This window comes from Archocentrus centrarchus, chromosome 7 (assembly GCF_007364275.1).
Source record: "Archocentrus centrarchus isolate MPI-CPG fArcCen1 chromosome 7, fArcCen1, whole genome shotgun sequence".
In the NCBI taxonomy this organism is placed as follows: domain Eukaryota; kingdom Metazoa; phylum Chordata; class Actinopteri; order Cichliformes; family Cichlidae; genus Archocentrus; species Archocentrus centrarchus.
The window spans coordinates 8,258,177-8,277,978 of NC_044352.1; the positions used below are offsets into that span (position 1 = coordinate 8,258,177).

General features: G+C 41.1%; 1 protein-coding gene across 1 annotated transcript in view; it reads left to right on the forward strand.

Moving 5' to 3' along the window:
- The window catches only part of hspg2 (heparan sulfate proteoglycan 2), a 92,954-nt gene that overhangs the window by 39,843 nt on the left and 33,309 nt on the right, over positions 1-19,802 (forward strand). The window contains exons 8-34 of the mRNA XM_030732938.1: positions 812-937; positions 1,081-1,263; positions 1,351-1,470; positions 2,436-2,567; positions 2,950-3,094; positions 3,676-3,833; positions 3,918-4,058; positions 4,190-4,353; positions 4,437-4,616; positions 4,826-5,022; positions 5,326-5,473; positions 6,033-6,160; positions 6,374-6,460; positions 6,709-6,767; positions 7,003-7,070; positions 7,250-7,390; positions 7,594-7,767; positions 8,276-8,455; positions 8,558-8,676; positions 8,781-8,892; positions 9,640-9,753; positions 9,934-10,061; positions 10,175-10,261; positions 15,395-15,462; positions 15,596-15,657; positions 15,772-15,912; positions 16,794-16,985. Of these exons, the coding sequence (XP_030588798.1) occupies positions 812-937; positions 1,081-1,263; positions 1,351-1,470; positions 2,436-2,567; positions 2,950-3,094; positions 3,676-3,833; positions 3,918-4,058; positions 4,190-4,353; positions 4,437-4,616; positions 4,826-5,022; positions 5,326-5,473; positions 6,033-6,160; positions 6,374-6,460; positions 6,709-6,767; positions 7,003-7,070; positions 7,250-7,390; positions 7,594-7,767; positions 8,276-8,455; positions 8,558-8,676; positions 8,781-8,892; positions 9,640-9,753; positions 9,934-10,061; positions 10,175-10,261; positions 15,395-15,462; positions 15,596-15,657; positions 15,772-15,912; positions 16,794-16,985 (3,554 nt within the window). The remainder of the gene's footprint in view (positions 1-811; positions 938-1,080; positions 1,264-1,350; positions 1,471-2,435; positions 2,568-2,949; positions 3,095-3,675; positions 3,834-3,917; positions 4,059-4,189; positions 4,354-4,436; positions 4,617-4,825; positions 5,023-5,325; positions 5,474-6,032; positions 6,161-6,373; positions 6,461-6,708; positions 6,768-7,002; positions 7,071-7,249; positions 7,391-7,593; positions 7,768-8,275; positions 8,456-8,557; positions 8,677-8,780; positions 8,893-9,639; positions 9,754-9,933; positions 10,062-10,174; positions 10,262-15,394; positions 15,463-15,595; positions 15,658-15,771; positions 15,913-16,793; positions 16,986-19,802) is intronic.

The following is a 19,802-nucleotide window of genomic DNA, read 5'->3' on the forward strand; positions in this document are numbered from 1 at the left end:
TTAAACCAGCTTTTGTATTTTTTTCCACAAATTCCACAAAGTCTCTATACATACATGGCAACATGGCATGGCATAGAGTTAAATGGTGACTTTATAGTTTACTCAGGTGACGCGGTTTTCTTCTGTCTTGTTTGCTTTCTATGACTGTTTGTGTCTTACCTATTCTTACCAAGTCTATCTGGTCTGTGTTTACTGTAGACTCTCTATGTCTGTGTATAGTGTGTGCCAAATCTAGTCTTTGTTTGGACATTATTCAGCCTTTTTTGCCCAGTCTTGTCTGTACCTGTTTGTCTCTTCTATTCTATTGTATTTGTCTAATCTAATCTACTCTTTGTCATTTAGTTCATTTTTTTTTTTTTGTTCTCTGATCTAGTCTTTTCAGTGTTGTCTTGCCCATCTAATGTAGTCTGTCTCGTGTGTTTACTTCAGTTTGTGTATTTAGTTTGCGTCTCAGTCTACTGTGTGTTTCTTGTCTGTCGGCCATGTTGGTTTGGTTTGAGCTCACAGCGAATTTTACGGTCACCAGAAAACAAATACTAATTAAAATCTTACAATGTTCTTAAAAAGCTTCTTAATTATTGTGAAGCTTTCAGATTTTGGTAATCTTTACAACGTTTATGACTTCCTCTCACTGCAGAAGAGGCCCAGGATGAGTTTTTTTTTTTTTTTTTTTTAAAAACCTTACTGTGTTATTTGTGCTTTGGTATGTCATTAGGTAGTGTTTTGGCTGTACCATACAGTAGTCTAGGCTTGCATGTCTTTGATCCTTCAACATTCCCCTCCCCCTGCTTCCCCTCTGCATCTCTCATAGTAACCCCCAGTGTGAGACCCTGCATGCCAGATGAGCACAGGTGTGGTGATGGGACATGTATACTGATGGAATACCTGTGTGACAACCGACCAGACTGCAGAGACATGAGTGATGAGCTCAACTGTGGTGAGTGGCTTCGTTGTGACTGGCTGGCAGTGTAACAGCAGCTGGAATGCTGGCTGTTTGCTGTGCGTTATATCAACTCACAGCACTTAAGTTTGGTACATTTTTGCACAAACTTAATCACAGATTTGTTTCACACCCAATAGGGCCAGTTATTCTAATCACCACAACCCCTACCACCACGGTCACTACAACCAAGAAGCCACCGCGTACCCCAGGACCCTGCAGAGTAGATCAGGCTACATGTCAGAGTGGAGAGTGTATACCTCGAGACTATATCTGTGACGGACAGAGGGACTGCTCGGATGGAAGCGACGAGTTTAGATGCGGTGAGGAGTACAGACCTGTGCGTGTGAACAGTCTTAGAGAGCAACATCATCCCTAATCATCCTCTTGCCTTTTTTTTTTTTTTACAGGTACTCCATCTCCCTGTGAACCAAACGAGTTCAAGTGTAAAAATGGCCGCTGTGCACTCAAACTTTGGCGTTGTGATGGAGACAATGACTGTGAGGATAACTCAGATGAAACAGACTGCCGTAAGTCTGCCTTAAAGGAAGAGGTCACCATTTGAACTGCAGTTACTCCCTTTCTTACCACAAGCTCAGTGTAACGCTCCCTACTCCCTCTGATGTCTGTCCCTTAAATTTACAGCTAGGATGAGCCAAGCTTACCCTGAAATAGCTCTCGATCTAACCTACCAATTTTATGTCAAGCCATAAAGCCACATTGATCTTATTTTGATAACACTTTTCTGCAAAGGCACGGTACCAGATTATGAGATAGAATATTATTATTTAGTTGGTGAATCTTAGAACTTTATTTCCACATCAAGTTTAATTACTCGCTGTGGATCTAAATTATCTGTTAGATATACTGATTGAGGCCTCTTTGTGAGACTGTAATGGCTGTGAGAAACTGACTCAAGCCCAGTATCAAGTGCTTAATTTCATTTTGGATTTGTTAAATTGTATTATTATTTCAAATATTAGTGTCAACATCAGCACACTTATTTACAAATCAGGAACAAATCCCAGGTGTACATATTGCTATTGAGAATAAGTCACTTCCCTATGACCTGGATGAAGTAAAAGATAAAGTCTTATCATCTCAAAGCAAGTATTTATTCTTGTGCTTGGAGTGTAAAACTACAGTTTGTTTGTTTGTTTTGTTGTGTGTGGAGATTAAGCAAACAATTTAATAAGTGATAGGAGAATAGATTGATGATCAGTATGCTCCTTTTCTAATTCTTTATGCTGAGTGAATTAATACCTTCAGCTTTATATTTTGAATTCAAACAACTGTGGTATTTATTATCTTCTTATCTAAGTTTTGAAAGAAAATATCTTCCCCAATATGCTAAAAGTGCTTGGTTTCGGTTTAGTTTATTGGTTACTGGTGTTAAGCAATTGCTTTAAGCCTTTGTGACCCTGATTCAAAGCTACTATTTATGATGAAAAGGGATATTGATTTGCTGTTACTTTGCATCTTGTCATCACTGCAGCCACCAAGGGTCCTGACGACAGGTGTGCTCCTGAGCAGTTTGAATGCCTGACTGATAACACCTGTATCCCAGCTAGTTACCAGTGTGATGAAGAGCCAGACTGTAATGACCGCTCTGATGAGTATGGCTGCAGTAAGTCTCCCTCCAGCAGCTGTCCACATCTGCCTGTTAATAGACTCATTCTCATACACATTTAACTCCTTTCTCATATTTTCATGCAAATCACTTCTTTGACTCTACTCTCTAGATCTCCTCCTTTGTACACCGTGCCTAATTTGCTGTGAAACAGGCTCCTTTCACATGTATTTAATGAGACATAGAGCTTTTTGTGAACCCTCCATTCCTGAACTAAAAGGAAATTGTCCGTCTGTAGCAGAGAATTATGTTTCCTCTGCCTTTCAGGCATTTATGAGCTTCACTGGCTTTGCCAAATTCCAGTCACATGCCAGCCTTTTTGTACATGTGCATTTATCAGGCAGTTGAAACAGTTTTTGTATTTTTTGACATTTTCCAGCCCCTCCTTCTGTAACAAGCCCCCCAGAAGAGTCCGTTCAGGCAGCACGGGGAACCACAGTGACTTTCACCTGTCAAGCCGTTGGAGTGCCAACACCCATTATCACCTGGAGACTCAACTGGGGACACATTCCTACCAGCAGCAGGTGGGTTGATAGGAAATTCACCACCTCTGTGATTTTTGTTTATCAGGTAATCAGCAAATAAAGCTAATTTAATATACGCATTCATTAACTCATAACCTCTGATAATTCATAGTTTAGGGAAACCAGTCAAAATGACCTAGAATATCTACGACATGGAGTTTGTTGATTTTACTGTTTAGTCAGTCGGTTTCAAACAGAATGTCTTTATGTGGTAAAAGCTAGTCTTATATAAGTGATCTGCAGAAGACTGACGGTCTAAAAGGAACTGTGAGGCATTTTCCTCTCTGATATAATTTCAGGTGAGGATACTATTGACAGTATAGCTTCTTAGACTCTGACTCCACATGTTTAGGCGCATGATTGTGATTACTAAAATATTTGTGGTATACTCCAGCTCCAGATGTTGCAGTTTCAGAATGATCACTCTAGGCGTACACGGCTGCATGTGTGGTTTTTTGATGGATTTTTCTGTAACAATATTTCCTAAGACTGTAACAGTGAGATTTAAAAGGAAAGCTCTTCGTATTCTTCCCACGGTATGTTGACATGGACTCATTTGTGTTTTATTTCTCTGTTCCCAGGGTTACCATGACCAATGAAAACGGCCGTGGCACCCTCATTATTCGTGACGTGAAGGAGTCAGATCAGGGGGCATACACATGCGAGGCCATTAATGCTAAAGGCTTGGTGTTTGGCATCCCAGATGGAGTGTTAACACTTATTTCAAATCCAAACCCAGGTACTGACACGTCCCTCAGCCCCGGAGTCAACATTTTAAGAACCATTTTTTTGGTAGGAATATAAATCAACTTGTTCTCCCCAGGCAACTGTCCTGACGGGAACTTTAGCGTCAATGGCCGCTGTTTGTCCTGCTTCTGCGCTGGAGTCACTAAAAATTGCAAGAGCACCGGGCGTTACCGCAACCAGATCAGTCTGCGTTTCACAGAGGAGGAAGACTTCAAAGGCACTGAAGCTATAAATGCATATTTAAAATTAACAGAACAAACACACTGTCAGCTGAAATACCTTTTAAACGTTTTTGTAGTCTTAACATTTACAGTTAAAATAAAATAAATCTGAAATTCTCTATTCCAGGAGTGAATGTCACCTACCCATCCAGGCCAGGTACTCCTCCTCTCTCCTCCACTCAGCTCCTGATTAACCCGGAGATGGAAGAGTTCCAGCTTGTCGACCTCTCACGTCGCTTCCTCAACCTTGACTCCTTCTGGACCTTGCCTCGGCAGTTCCTGGGCAACAAAGTAAAGAGAAAATAATTTGCAGGCCTCATTTTAATGAACTTAGTGTCACACTTATACATGTTAATCATTCCGCTCGGTTTTAGATTGATTCCTATGGAGGATCCTTGAAGTTCAAAGTGCGGTACACACTGGCACGCGGTTTGTCTGAGCCTATGGAGAAGCCCGATGTGATACTGGTCGGAAATGGGCGCAGGCTTGTATACCGCAGAGCCAACGGCATCCCTCCCAATGTGGTCAACCAGAAAGAGATCAGATTCACTGAAGTAAGGGCTCTGGCTCAGAGAAATTGTTCTAGCAAAAACAAGTGTAGATTCTGTGGTAAATTTGTAATGGTGATTATATGTGCTTTGAAAAAATGGAAAAAGGTTTTACAGGTCATGATGGAGGTAATAATCTAATAATGTCCAAAAGTAAAATGAAATAAATACTTGCACATGCATTACGCCATTAAACCAGCTTGTTCATTTTTTAGGACAACTGGCAGCACTCCAATGGGCGTACTGTGAACCGGGAGGAGATGATGATGACCCTGGCCAACCTGGATAGCATCAACATCCGCACCATCTACGACAACCACATGGTCAGTGTGGCGCTCAGTGACATTGTCATGGATACAACAACTGTGGAGTTCAGCACTATGGGTCATGCTAAGGACGTTGAAGAGTGCAGGTAAGATAAGTGAGATGGGAGAAACTACCAGTCAGCAGCCTGCAGTCATAACATATGTAGAACAAATGGCACTGAACAATGATACAGTAATAAATTAATTATTTCATTGCAAGAGCTGAATTTATGTTTTTATGAGAGTTTTGGTGATTATGCCAGTTAAGTATAATTGTAGCATCTCAGTCTATTTTGTCACTAATAAAAAAATAATATGTTCTTCAGTCAGCTGTTTTTAAGTTTTGTCATTTGCCTCATAGCTGTCTTATGAAAGCCATGCGTGATAGTTCTTATTTTAATCTTTCCCAGATGTCCTCCTGGATATACGGGCCTGTCTTGTGAGATGTGCTCCTCTGGTTTCGAGCGCGTCCCTGGTGGCCTCTATCTGGGCGCCTGTGCTGGTTGTAACTGTAACGGACACGCCACTGACTGCGATCGAATCAGCGGACACTGCCTGGTAAAAAAAAAAAAAAACCTATACGGAAATTCACTGAAAAATCTTACATCATTTACTTACTGGAAAATATATTACTAGATGTTAATAACAGAAGCATGCTTACTCACTTTCCTAACTGAGTCAGTTGCATCTGTACTGGGTTGCTTGGCTCGGTCAGAAGGCTTAAAGATTCGCATTACCAAAACGCCCACAGCTGATGCCTTTTGACACAGACATGAATGTAATAGTCAGAAGTTGTGGTTTTATGGAGTGATGCGTGATGGAACAAGAAGGCTAAGAAACAGTTCCAGCTTCTTATTCCCTGCAAAACCAAAAGTTGCCGTTGTAATAATACTTTAATTTATTTCAGAGTTATTGGAAGGTGGATTGAAATGTGGTTTCAACATGCTTCCAGTCTTTATGTTAATAAATTCTTGGGTCCAGCTTCATTAAAAAGGATATTGCTCTTCTCGCTGAATTCTTGACAGAGAGCACACCCCAAAAATATTCTCCAAAATGTCAAATTTACTTTGAGTGACATCTTTGTGAGTGAACTGACTGTGTGTTCTCCTCACCACAGAGCTGCCAACACAACACAGAGGGCCCTCAGTGTGACAAGTGCCGTCCTGGTTACTTTGGTGACCCGAGCCGAGGTCGCCCTGATGACTGCAAGCCCTGCCCTTGCCCGTACGTTGAGACGTCACGACGGTAAGGTCGCGCACAAACACTGAAACACATCTGCAATACAATCAGGGACACAGATGCCAACATTCTGCAAATAAGGTCTCACTTGTAACAAATTTGAACTATCTCACTACTCAAGCTGAGCTCATTCAGATACCCATGCACTGTTTTTACATGCTGCTCATTAACCTGCTGCTTCTAAATTTTGATTCATTGTCCTTCTGTTGAACTTCGTAGGTTCTCTGACACCTGCTTCCTGAATATTGACCAGCAGCCAACATGTGATGCGTGCAGGCTCGGCTATACAGGAAGACGCTGTGAAAAGTGAGGAAACGCATATCATTACCTGTACCGCTTGGTTCAGAGCCTGTACGGATATGAATGAAACTGTATGACTCTCTTGGGACTGTTGGCAACAATGATCTTAGCATTAAATTTTACAATATGACATACTCACCCATTCTTATGAGTGGGCGAGTATGTCCAAACATTTGACTGGTGCTGTATGCCAAATATAATCAACACAACTATACATTGATATCTATACATATCGCTTGTTTTTGTTTTTTCAGGTGTGCACCTGGTTATCAGGGTAACCCCCTTCTGCCTAATGGAAAATGTGTTTCTGTCTGTGAGTACATGTGTTTACATTTTCAGGAATTACAGGAAAGAAATCAAAAGTTCACCTGTTGCGCTCTTGTATGACCATGAGAAGACCTAAATCTTGTGTAATGATTACTGTTGTCCCCACCGGGTTAAAGTAGATTGCAATGTGCGATCATGGCTTAGGTATGCAGTGTGGCTGGAACACTCCCAGGTGCACTTTCCTCTCCACATGTAATCTTTCCACTGCTCTGTCCCTGCAGCAAACCCGACTGTCACGTGCGATGACAGAGGAACTGTCAGCTCCAGCAGCAGGCCATGCAGCTGTAAGGTATGGCTGCAGCATGGTAAACAGTTAAGCTATTAATTGTTGTGAAATGTGCGACGCTGATGTGTCCTACTCAATTTTTCTGCTGCCATTTTTCATGAAGGGATCAAAGGGCTTGACAGGCACATGGATCACATATGTGCATGCGTTTATTTTTTTTTGCTTCTTTGTCTACGTTGCAGAACAATGTGGCAGGCGCTCTGTGTGATGAGTGCAAGCCTGGGTTCTTCCACCTATCCCAGTCCAACCCTGAAGGCTGTCTACGTTGTTTCTGCATGGGCGTCACCAAACAGTGTGCCAGCTCCACTTGGAATAGAGAACAGGTGGGCCGCCAATGGCAAAGGAAGAGGCAAATATATTTGGTATCGGGATTTTTTTACTCAGTGTTTGTTCACTCGTGCTGTATCAGCAAATCTTTTCAGGGGCTAGATGGTAAGAGGCAATGTCCAAACACTGTGCATTGAAGTGTGAGCGCATGTAACGCTCAGTGTACATTTCAGTCAGACTCTTTTTCTGTATCTCTCAGGTGCGAGGCGGTGTAAACGGGCAGCTCTTCTCCCTCTCCAGCAGAGATAACACTAACACTGTTTCTGAAGGCATCTCACAGAGGGGCTCCTCTGAAGTTGTCTACCGTTACTTCTCAAGTATCCCTAATGACATCTACTACTGGGTCCTGCCTGAGAGCTTCAAGGGAGATAAGGTGAGGGGAGGGGGAAAAAAAACAACCACCAAGTAAGGAGCAGGCTGGAAACAAGGAGAAGAAAATAAATGTTTTAGATGATTTCTCTTTTTTTCTGCTCAGTCATGTCTTAACATGTTAAGTAAAAAAGCTGCATTTATTCATGCAGTGAAGCTCCTTTTGCCCTTTATCTTGAAGTCAAGCCAGTCAAAGGTGTCTTGTGACTCGCTTCATAATATCAAAGGGTTGAAATACCTTTCCACTATTCAGTTTTGTTGAAATGCTCATCTTTTCAAGGCAGATAGCCATCCTTCATTAGTCTGGATCTGCTGGGAGTTAAAAATTGGTTATATTGTTCTACTGTCTCCAAGAACTTAATGAAAGGGAATTTCTGTGTTTCTCTCTGTATCATAATGTCTTGATATCACTGTGTAAAATGCTCTCAGATGACCTATGTTATGATTTGGCTCTATATACATAAAGCTAATTTGATTTGAATGAGCATTTGTTTTTAATATGTTGCTACCAGGTGACGGCTTATGCTGGGGAGCTTCGCTACACAGTGCGCTTTGAACCGTTTCAACGCTCTCTAGTGATTGATGGTCAGCCAGATGTGGTTCTCCAAGGCAATGGAATCTTCCTGGAACACTATTCTCAAACCAAACCCCTCCCACGTGTCCCACAGACTATCACTGTGACCTTCAGAGAGGTGTGGTTCATTGTTTTTAAGGATTTCCCTAAGCTTGAAGCTACAGACGGTGTTAGTAGACTAACCTTTCGCTTTCGCTTTACTTCTGTCTCTGGCTGATAGTCTGAATGGCGTCGCGCTGACGGGGAGCCATGTACTCGTGAGCACCTGCTAATGGCCCTGGCAGACGTCGTCGTCTTCATGGTCAGGGCCACCTATGCAGACAATTTGGCTGAAAGCAGGTATGTTGGGAGGCTCCTCAGAGAGTGTAAAATTATTTTACATATCATAAATTAATCCAAGAGGATTTCACTGCTTCACGTGTCTTTATTTATGTGTGATTTAGTATTTCAGATATCCAGATGGACATTGCTGTTCCTCAGTCAACTGGGAATGAACAAGCTCTGGAGGTGGAAGAATGCGCCTGCCCTCAGGGATATAGAGGACCATCTTGCCAGGTACACATGAGGAGAAAAGTAGTTTAGATTATTCTAGATGAGTTTAAAAAAATAGCTGCAATTAATAATTACTGATATATGATTTTATTAATTATTATTAGTTGTAGAGGTAGAGAGATGTCTGTCTTCTCTTTAATATAAAGGTACTAAATGGCACTTGTTTGGAGTGTTAAAAGTGGCAAAAAACTGAAAACAATTCAGCAGTAAGTTCTCTTTACAGAAACAGTTACTCAAATAAATCCATAATCATTTATGTGGGCGTAAATTTCATAAAGAACTACAGCTGTCAATCGTATCACTGTGCAGTATCTAACCATAAACCTGAGACAGAGTGACAGAATATAAACATAAATGGCATCCCACTGAGCTGAGCCATAAGACTAGCTACTGTAGCTTCTTTGATTGAAGGATGTAGTTCATTAGAAAGAAAATAGTTCCTACATGAAACTGCAACTTCCATCCTCCGATAAAGACGGGAAGATTTATAATCTGGTCAAACTACTGATTTGAATTGGCATGAACAGCTAGCTTCTACTTGAGTTATTTTTGAAAAAAAGGAGAGCAAGGAAAGCCATCACAGATATGTCTAAGCTTGCTTGAAATAAAGTCTCTTATTTTTCTTTCCATAATAGTGCTTGATGATGATGATAATTGCAGTCTGTCTCCGTCCTGCAGTGGAACAAAGACACATTCCTATTTGTCATCACTTGTCTCTCACCTGAGGTGTTATTTTCCATCCCTCTACAGGAATGTGATGAAGGTTACACGCGGACCACCTCTGGCCTTTACCTGGGCACTTGTGAGAGGTGTGACTGCAACGGTCACGCCAGCAGCTGTGACCCGGAGACTGGCAGGTGTCTGGTAGGTTCTGTGCTACTCTTCCTCTGTCTGAAGCCTTTCTGAGTGTCAGTCCTGCTCTGATGTCTGCCGTGGAATGTGCAAACGATTTCTTGGCAGATCGCAACATGTGGCAACATAAGTACAGTATATTCAACTGTTCCGTGAATCACACCTCCTTTTCATGTGTTTCCTATCCTAAAGCAATGTCTCCATAACACTGCTGGCCCAAGATGCGAGCGTTGTCAAGCTGGTTTCTATGGAGACCCTGTAAGGGGTGGTGCTCAAGCATGTAAGCCCTGCCCATGCCCTGGAATCACTTCCAGCAACCAGTAAGTTTATGTCAGAAATTAAATAATTTTTTTTGTCCTACACTGAGTAAAGTATACTGTGTGCATGGCAGGAGCATCCTCAAAGTGAGTGTTTGATATCCTTTTTCTCACAGATTCTCCGCGACCTGTTATCTGGATTCTGATGGTCAGCCGACCTGTGACAACTGTCCTCCTGGATTCTCTGGCCGACGCTGTGAAAGGTACCTTTTCTGTTTTTATCTCTCTCTCTTTTTTTTCCCCCCTCTCTGTCTTTCTCTCAGGGTTATCTAGTGTTTGGGGTTACCTGGCTGACCGGCAGCAAGGTTTGCGGGGGGGCTGGCAGTAGCACCCACTGGTTTCATTCACAGGAGAGGGATATGAGCATGTCTGTGGTTCACATTTCCCCCCTTTTTTTTTCATGGCAGTCGTGACTGAGTGATATCAAAGGAGGGATGGGAGATGCAAATCTGTGCCACCCAATCTCTTTGTACTGTGTCCTTTATTCACAGATCTGGTTGTAAGTGTTGTATTGTGGGTGTTTAATTAAGGTTATTTCTGTTACAATTAGTAGTCTTCTTTGTCCCAAGTGAGATGTAAGACTGCTAAGGTTAGTTGCCTTTGGTGGTACTGAGAGTGCCATTGGTCAAATTTTTTTTTATAGAAAAGAAATATGCTAAAGGAGAAATAACAGTATCTCCAGAGGAAACCTTTATTTTCCTTTTATATCTTCTTTTTGTTTTCTTCTCCTTTACTTTATCTCCAAATGTTTTTTGCAAAGGTTGCTTTCTGCTTCAGCTTTGTGCTTTGCTGCTAGAAAAACATTGTAGGTGCTGGCTCATGTGATGTCTCCACACACCATTATTTTTTTGTCATAAATGTAGATGTGGCATTTATGAAGACTGTCTGGCTGATGTATCTTTGCTACGCCGATAGCAAAGATGAAAAGGTGACTTGGGTACAAGCCGCATCTCGTCATTTGCTATGATATGACATCCCTGCCTGTATTATACCTGATTTTGCTGTTTTGATATTAAGAGAAGAGATGCCATCTGCAGACAGTTGTGGGGACCCCCTCCTGGAGAAGCACACAGAGGGCTTCCTGTCTATGGGATGTGGACCTGAAGCAGCATTCAGTTTCAGCTGGGATAAAAAGAAAGAACTCACTGGCAGTGGAGATGATGATGATGGTGATGGTGATGACATCAAATACCCATGGCTTATTACTACTATTATCCCTACTGGGGCTTTACTGTCTACTGCATCTCAGCTTCACAGAACTCAATCAACAAAAATAAATGGGGTGGGCATTTTCTCAGTCACCCCCAGCAGGTCAGTGTCCAGACTCCCGCCACGCTTCACACCCAGTTTAGAGAGCAGGCACTCAAGCTTCCAGCAACTTCTCCGGATTCACCTGAACTCCTTTAACCGACGGCTGAGCATGCTGGAAAGCAACACACTTGATATGAAGGAGAGCATTCATAGCATGGAGAAACAGCAGAGTCTTCTCAGCTCCCAGCTGAAAGACCTCATCGCTCTCCAGCCAGCCACAGAGAAGAACACAAAGGTTATTGAGCTGGAGAAAAGCTACACCGATATGGAGGCTCGTTTGAGCAGGCTAGAGGGGCGGTTAGAGATCCTAATAGATGGCTTCACAGCCCTGGCTCAGGAGATGAACAAGTTGAAACGTACAAGGCACATTTCCCGTTCGCTCCAAGAAAAAAGAGTTCTGCCTTCGCTCACAACAGTCATTGCAGTCCCATTGCACTCAACACCTCAGCCTCAGATCAGTGTTATACCCACTAAAATGTCTCTCACCAGCAGAGCCACTGTTCCCGAAAGCATACCTACTCCGGGTCTCCTCTCAAACAAACACACGTCTGCTCCCAAGAAGGAGAGAAAACTCCAATCAGCATCCACCGCCGAACCAGTGAAAACAACTACAAAGCTCCAATCGGTCACTAGGCCACTCAAAAATCATCCCTCAACAAGATCAGCAGTTAAGTTCAAGACCACCCAAAGTAAACCTAAGACTATTTTGGAATCTAAACCTCAAGTTACAATGAAGCCTCAAACAAAGAAGGCAGAAGGCAGGAGGACTGCTGTGACAGCAAAACACATGTCACAGCCAAGGCAAGCAAAACTGCAGGAAGTTAAAGAAGAGTCAACAATCACAAAATTTCAAGTGGAGCCACCAACACTCAACTCAAAGCCTGCGAGAATCCCTCAGCTGCATAAACAATCTGAGCAGGCCAATAAAAAGGATTCAGCTCTGCTTAATGTGAACAATAAAAAGGCAGTTATATCAGATGCACCTGGTACAAAGAAGGATCAGGAGGGTGTGAAATCTACAGGAGATTCAATGAAATTGTCGAAGCCTCGCAAAGGTAGCTCTAACCCAGATGAGAAAAAGACCGAGCACAAGTTGGCACATAAACTGCCACCTCACAAGACAAAAACTTCAGCCAAGGACAGAATGACAACCACAAAGCCCGTTAAGGCTACTGCAGCCAAGAAGCCTAAAACAACAGTAAAAAGGACAACTCCTGCTAAAATCAAGGCTACCGCTCCAAAGAAAAAGTCTAACGCAACAGCGAAACAGACATTAACTCTCAGTAAATCCAAGGCTGCTGCCGGGAAGAAGAAAACTGAAAAACACCAACAGAAAAAGAAAAAATATTCTGAATCTGGTGTTTTGGACCTGCTGAGGCTCTTACGTGGAGATTCTAAATCTGCAAAGCAGAAAAAGAATCAAGAAGGTTCTCTTCATATTGTCTTGGGAAAGCTGGCCATTCCTATCAAAATTATCCCTGATGACTAGAGAATATTACGTTGTTTTTATTCTTTTTTTAAATTTTGTTTATATTTCCAGCCTCTGATCGTGGTCCTATTTATATAAATATATATATATATATATACTACAATCATATTAATCATCAATGAAAACTAATGAAGGGATTAATTTTACTGTATTTTTCGAGGGGCTTTTAATATATTAAAGGTGTATTATGCTTGTACTGTACATTGTAGGCTCGTGCAAAAGCAGTCTCTCTAAATCACTTATGACCTTTTAAAAGTCTTTGCTGGTGTATTCTTCTGCAGAAACCCTGCCACCTCTCTGTAATTTCCTCTCTCCCTTCTTATTCTGCTGTGTTAGTTCCATTTCTAAGCTGCAACTTTTGAGCAGTGGGTGTGTAGCCCCAAACCAAAAACAAATTGCAGGGTGTCATGGTGGATATCTTTAAAAATGTTCTCTCCGCTGCTCTCTGTCTGTTTGTCTGAGGGCTGAACTGTGCTGCGCACACACACAGAGCAGAGAGGCCGCAGGTGACAGTATGAAGCAACATTCCTCTCTCGCTCTCACTTGAGCCGTGGAGATGTTATTGTTATTAAATGTTATTTTTTGCAAACAATAACCAACAATTCCTGCATATTATACCTTCTGATAGATGCTGACATCATTTTAAATGTTGCATGACAAAATATTGTCAGAAGTATTGCATGTAATTCCGCCACGAAGAGATGGTGTAGCATATGAACCTTTTTCCATTTCATTATAGCCAAACTACCTCAAATTTGACCCCTAAATGTTCCTTTGCATCATTTAAAAAGAATGTCATGCACATCTTGTGTGTTTACTGCATTAACACATTTTCAGTATGTTTTTTAAAAAAGCTTTACATCCCTATTTCACCAAGTGTGATTTTATAAAATTCAAGGATAAAGAATAAACTGACAAACAAGAATAAAAACCTATCGGCCTGCGAGTAGTCCAGTCTGCAGTGTTAATTACAGCTGATGCTTGAAAATCTATAGTATTTTGTTATGCATTGAAATGTAACAATAATTGGGCTATAAACCTTCTAGTGACATGGCTCTGTGTATAATAACACCTGTCAGTTCCTCACTTTGATTTCAGACTGTAATATCTTTTCTACATTCAGGGTCAGTGGAAGATGTAGCATAGTGACACTGCTGATACCCTAACTTTTCTTCTAGCACTGAGTTTAAATTAAATATTTTGTCATCTCTTGGTTAGATCATCGTGATAAAGATTTCATCAGATGAATATTTTAATTTCTCTGATGTCTTGGTTTAGTACCAAATATTTGGACTATGAAACCAGCTCCATGGTCATTGTCATTTTGAGCATGTTTAGCTCAAAGGTAATGAAATATGGTCATTCTCTGTGGGGAATTATATTTTGCAGAAAACTGCAGATTAATGTGTATATTTCTTGTGTACCTAATCTCATTTTGTCTCCATTATTTTCTGGCAGTCAGACCAGAAGTTGTTGCTCTTGTTTTTATGCTTTGGGCATAAAAAAAAAAAATGGAAATTTTTTAATGTAAAGCGTGATTGAGTGTTGTATTTTGCATATTTGGAAATTGTTCTTACCTAACAGACTTTGCTTATTACATTTTAATCATTTCCATATGACCATATCAACTTCCATGTACTGTATGTTTTAGTTGCCTGTGATTTTTGTTATTGTCTGTAAAGCAACACTGAGTGGAAGGACTGAGTTAAACTCACCTTGGAAAGTACTGTAAGTCCCAGCAGACAGTTTGAATAGTGTTTCTCAAAGCAAGTTTATAGCATGGAAGTCCTCTTTGTTGGCTGTTGACCTATGGACCTGCCAGAGGATAGGTGAGGTAAGACTGACAGCAGCTGTCCCTTGCCAAAATTGGGGTTGGATTAGCCTGGTGGCTGTGGCAATGTTTGCTTGAGCTGATGGTGTTTTGCTTTTCTTTGTCGCAAGATCAAAAATGATAGTTTTCTTCCTCAGCATCTTTTTCTTTGTCTGTTAGCTATTCTTAGCTCTCCTTTCTTTGTTCTCACGTGGCTTCTGTTATTTATTTTTAATCTGGTTAATTTGTTTTCTAGTTTTCTATAAATTGTAGTCCTTCTGTTTGTGTGGAAAAAGAGTTTTCTTGTTTTCAGCTGTATAACACGCCTGTGAGAGATGGGATCAACATCTGAGACATGTTGAACATTTTAGCAGAGGCTGTGCTTCATCCATCTCCAGTGCAGGCAGTGTTTAGAACCTGTTAACATACAGCAGAAAGGCTGGGTGATTTTTGGTTCATGATGGTGTAAAGCTAGTGCCCTGTATAGATATGTATGCTTACTGAATGTAATAACAGAGTAGTACATATGTTTCTTGTCTGAGTCACTCAGTCCTTTGTTTCTGGTTTAGCTCTGTTTTGGGTCAAGAAGTCTCCTTAAAGGATATTATTCATCAAATGTATCACTTCTCGCAGGCTTCCCGGCTTCCTGTCCCATTGTTCTTTTGGTTAATACTTGCATCCTCCTTGAATGGAAATATTCACTTTAACATGCTATTTTTATTTCAGATGTGCTGCAGGATACACTGGCAATCCACTGCTTGGACAGAGCTGTATTGTTGGCAATGAAGTCAATGGTAAATTTAGCATTTTGAGCTAGGGAAATAACAGATCTTTTAACATCTCGTGGCTTATTTTTCTTTCCAAAAATACGAGTTGCAATGATTCTTCTCATTAAAGAGCATACTGTAATCTTCTGCCTTGTGACAGGCTGCTATAACTGTGACCAAAGAGGGCGTGAAAGCTGCATTGGTGGTGTGTGCAATTGCAAGGTGATCAGACGCTTTTTAATTAATTAATTAATTACATTATTTCCCTCGGTGTTTTCACCTTCTGGATGTTCCAGCATGGGCTGATTGTGTCTTATTCCTCTGATGTGCTTATAGATGAATGTTGAAGGCCAGTATTGCTCCAGCTGTAAGGCTGGAGCCTTCCATCTCAGCCAGGAAAACAAAGATGGCTGCCTGTCCTGTTTCTGTATGGGCGTCACTCAGCAGTGCTCCAGCTCAACCCACTATAGAGACCTGGTAAGGCATTTAAATGATGGACTGATGCAAGAAGAGTGAAATTTATTGTGCAGCAATTTTTAAATCTCTTAATAATCCAAAAAACAAATTTATGTTTGCACTGTTATACAGTAGCAGTGATCATATCAGCAAATGAATTACACATTTACATCTGAGGGAAAAGATGTGTGGTCTAACTCAGGAGAGTCTAAATTTGCTTTTATCACATCAGGCTAAAGTGGTTCTAAGCCAGTGAAATCACATTCTTCAGTGATGTGGGACAAAGATCTACTGATATTTCCCCATGTACGCAATTATTTCCAGGAAGAATCTCAGGGCAATTGGGTGAGAAACATGAAGTCTGTAGAGCACATATAGACTATATTTTTAGAGTGGCGTTATACACTGTCATTTAATGTAAAAAAAAAAGGCTTGATAGCCTGAAATCATTGTGTTTAGCCCCCTTCTCCCTCCCTTTAGCAAAGTGTTTTCCGATTGGTTGTTTTTTGCAAAGAGATTTGAAATAGATTTGAACATCAGGTGGGCGGGCATTCTGTGCTCACAGCCAGAATGTGAGAACATGAGATCACCATATTAACGATATTCACCTTCATTGACATTGTAAAAGTAGAAAAACTGTCTGAAATGGAGCGTTTAGAGCAGCCTGTAGTCTGAGATTTTGACTCCGAGGGATTACTTGTACATATTCTGACCTCAAGATTTGAAGGTCATGAAGAGATGTTTAATATGAGCATCCACCACTACGGCAGTCTATATGTGATTTAAAAAAGTAAGAGAAAAAAAATTAAAAATAGCTTCCCTTTAAGCACCTTATTTATTTTTAATTTGTTATGATGTACTCCATTATTTACTTGCTTGTATACTTTAAATTTGCTCTGTAGGTGTCCTCAGTCTTTTCTCCAGGGAACTTCCAGGAATTCGCTCTGGTCAACCGTCAGCGCACCAATCGCATTTCCACTGGTTTCACTGTGGAGATTTCAACTGAAGGCACACAGCTGTCCTACAGCAACTTTGACTACCTGTCACAGGAGCCTCATTACTGGCAGCTTCCAGGAGCTTACCAGGGTGACAAGGTCAGTATTTCTAAGAGTATACAACAGCTACATCAGTGGAAACAGCCAAGCAAGTACTGTATATAAAGGTGCTCAGCAGCACACACTACTACACCACTCCTACTCAACTGCTTTCTCTCTTTTGCTGCTTTTTTCTTACTTCAAGCTTCAGCCAATCCTTTTTGAGCTGACTTGTTCAGACACTTTTACCAATCTATGTGTGATTACTTTGCCTCCATTGCTGCACTGGTTTCACCTTTTAAACCTGAACGCCATTCATATAAAATAGTTTGTATGGATTTGATGGCCCCAGTGATTACTCATATAATGTAGCTCGTTTTTGTGTTTGTCTGCCCCTCCACGCTCTATAGAAAAATTCTCGCTTTGCTCGTATGAAACGAAAAGATCAGGTATAAAGTTGTTGTGTGTTGTGATTGTTGTTTGTTCGTATCAAATCTAGTTTTTTAAGTCCAGTATTATCTGGCATGTCTCAAGTGACTGTATTGCATTTAAAATACACTGGTTGGTACACACTTTCATTATAATAATCATCATGTAATGCATGTGCATATATTGTAAGTATGCACTCATAAATTTGTATTTATCTGTACTGACCCAGTGTTTATTAGAAGCATGTGACGTTTACAGCTGTGCATGCACTTTGCAGCTGAAGGTGACAAATAAAGGCCTCCTAGCTTTTATCAAAGCGCATATTCCACACAGAAATCGCTTTCTGCTTCACATGATGTGAGCCCTCTAAATGGATTGATCATTAATGGTCCATTAAGGAGCTTCATAAAGTTTAACTTTGCTGGAATAACACTGCCATAACACTTGCAAATACCATCAGCTCAGTGATGAGGAAAGTGATCAAAGAGCTTCCTTTATTCACATCAATAGAGTGACTCCCACTTGCCAGAGGAGCAGCTAAGGAAGGATGCTTCCGTCTGGAACCTAATGGCCTCTGAACGTAAAGATACCCACAAAACCAAAAGAGCTAGTCAGGTATTTGGGATGACCTGCACCGTAGAATGCAAGACTCATATGTCTAACAAGAATATGTGATTCAAAGTGATTTTTGTAGAGATCTGTTGAAGTAAAATCATCTCAGTTCATAGATAAAGCAGCATGAACACTTGTTAACAACTTACTGTCATATATGACTCTGTGTGCATGTGAGTGATTTACAGAGAACTCTGGCATGCAAAGTCAGGTCCTTGTTTCTTAAGTGCAAGAAATTAGTGTTTTGTTGGTGTGACTGCACTGTTGGAGTGGGAATAATCCAACAAGCCTATAATTTGCAGTATATACAGTAATTAGGTCATTACAGTCCATATTAACACACAAATTTGGTCACTTTTATTGATTTCAATGGATATTCAAGCATCACAGATTTGCATGGCATGATGTGCTGCCCCTTCTCTTGGAGTGGTACACATTATTCCTAAGGTTGCATATTGTCTCTCTCTCTGGTACACAACTTTCCCCTCAGGGTGGTGTCAGACAGCTGGATGATGAAGTCTGGGCACTTCTCTCTAATTTCTCCAATGGGCGAGCTGGTTCTCCTCCATTTTTTCCCTCCTATAAATCCTCTTTTTCCCGGGTCCCAACTCCCTCTTCTTCTTCCTCTCGTTCTCGCTGGTCTTTGCGTAACCTGAGCCCCCCTTCCCCTCCATCTGGTATCTCTTCAGTTAGACCAACTCTGCCCCAGCCTTACTCCCCAGGCCATGCTCCTCGTCTGCAGGTACACTCTGTCAGATACTGTGAATGGTTTTGTTTATGTTTTGCAAGCCTTTTGTTGATTTGCATTTCTCTTTGGGGCCTGGTTCTGCTGTGCATCAACAGAGCAAGAACACAGTGAGCGCCACTTATAGTACTACTGGTGGGACCAGCAAGGTAGATAGTGGTATGACTGAGTGACTTGCACATACATTATAATCTTAAAGCTTCAATATTAATTAACACCCATCTTTTCTTAGTTTATTACAGAAATTTGTAATAACACTTAAGAGATTCAAATTATGATTACTAAAGAATGAATAGTTGACATAATTCCAGTGATTAATTGGAGTGATGGGATTTTTCATTGTTAAGTAAATCACTCCCACTCACTGCTGTCACAGAGTACACTGTAATTCTCCACTTAACACTGGTTTTAAAATGGCCTGTCATTATGCTGTTGTCTGGTTTAGAACCACATCTAATTGAGGCACTTGTTAAGCTGTCATTGCCACATTACTGAGTTGAAGTTGCTGTTTTGGTTGTCAGACAAGGCACAGCGCAAGTGGTACGCTGTTATCAATTGGCAGCTAAAGAGTCTTCATTAACTCCTACTAGAAAACATGTACTTCAAAGTGTTTAGTTTATGTTTGTTCTTCATTATTTCTCAGGCATACTCTCTGGAATGCTTGCCTGTTTGCGCTTGTGATTTCGTCTTGCTGCCTCTCTTTTCTTTTTCTGTGGCTTATTCTCCTTCCTCCTTTGCCTCTCAGCACTTTCTGGTCTACAAAGGTTTCAGCCTGCACCAGGATGATCTGCTCTACTGGCAGCTTCCAGGGCAGTTCACAGGGGATAAGGTAATTGTGAAAACTTGGCTCACTCCTTGTCGTCCCCTTAAAGGTCACACAGAATACTGCACTCCTATTATCCTCAAGCATTCCTGCATACCTGTCCACATGACCTATGCTGTAGTTTTCCCCCGCCCTTCCTCCACGTGTATCTTCTTGATTTCCTGTCCTGCATTCCTCTTCTGTAGTACAATGTGAGAGCTTTATACCATGTTGTGGTTGGAGTTTTACCTGCTTGGCTGTTTTTTAATGAGATATGTAATATAAATGG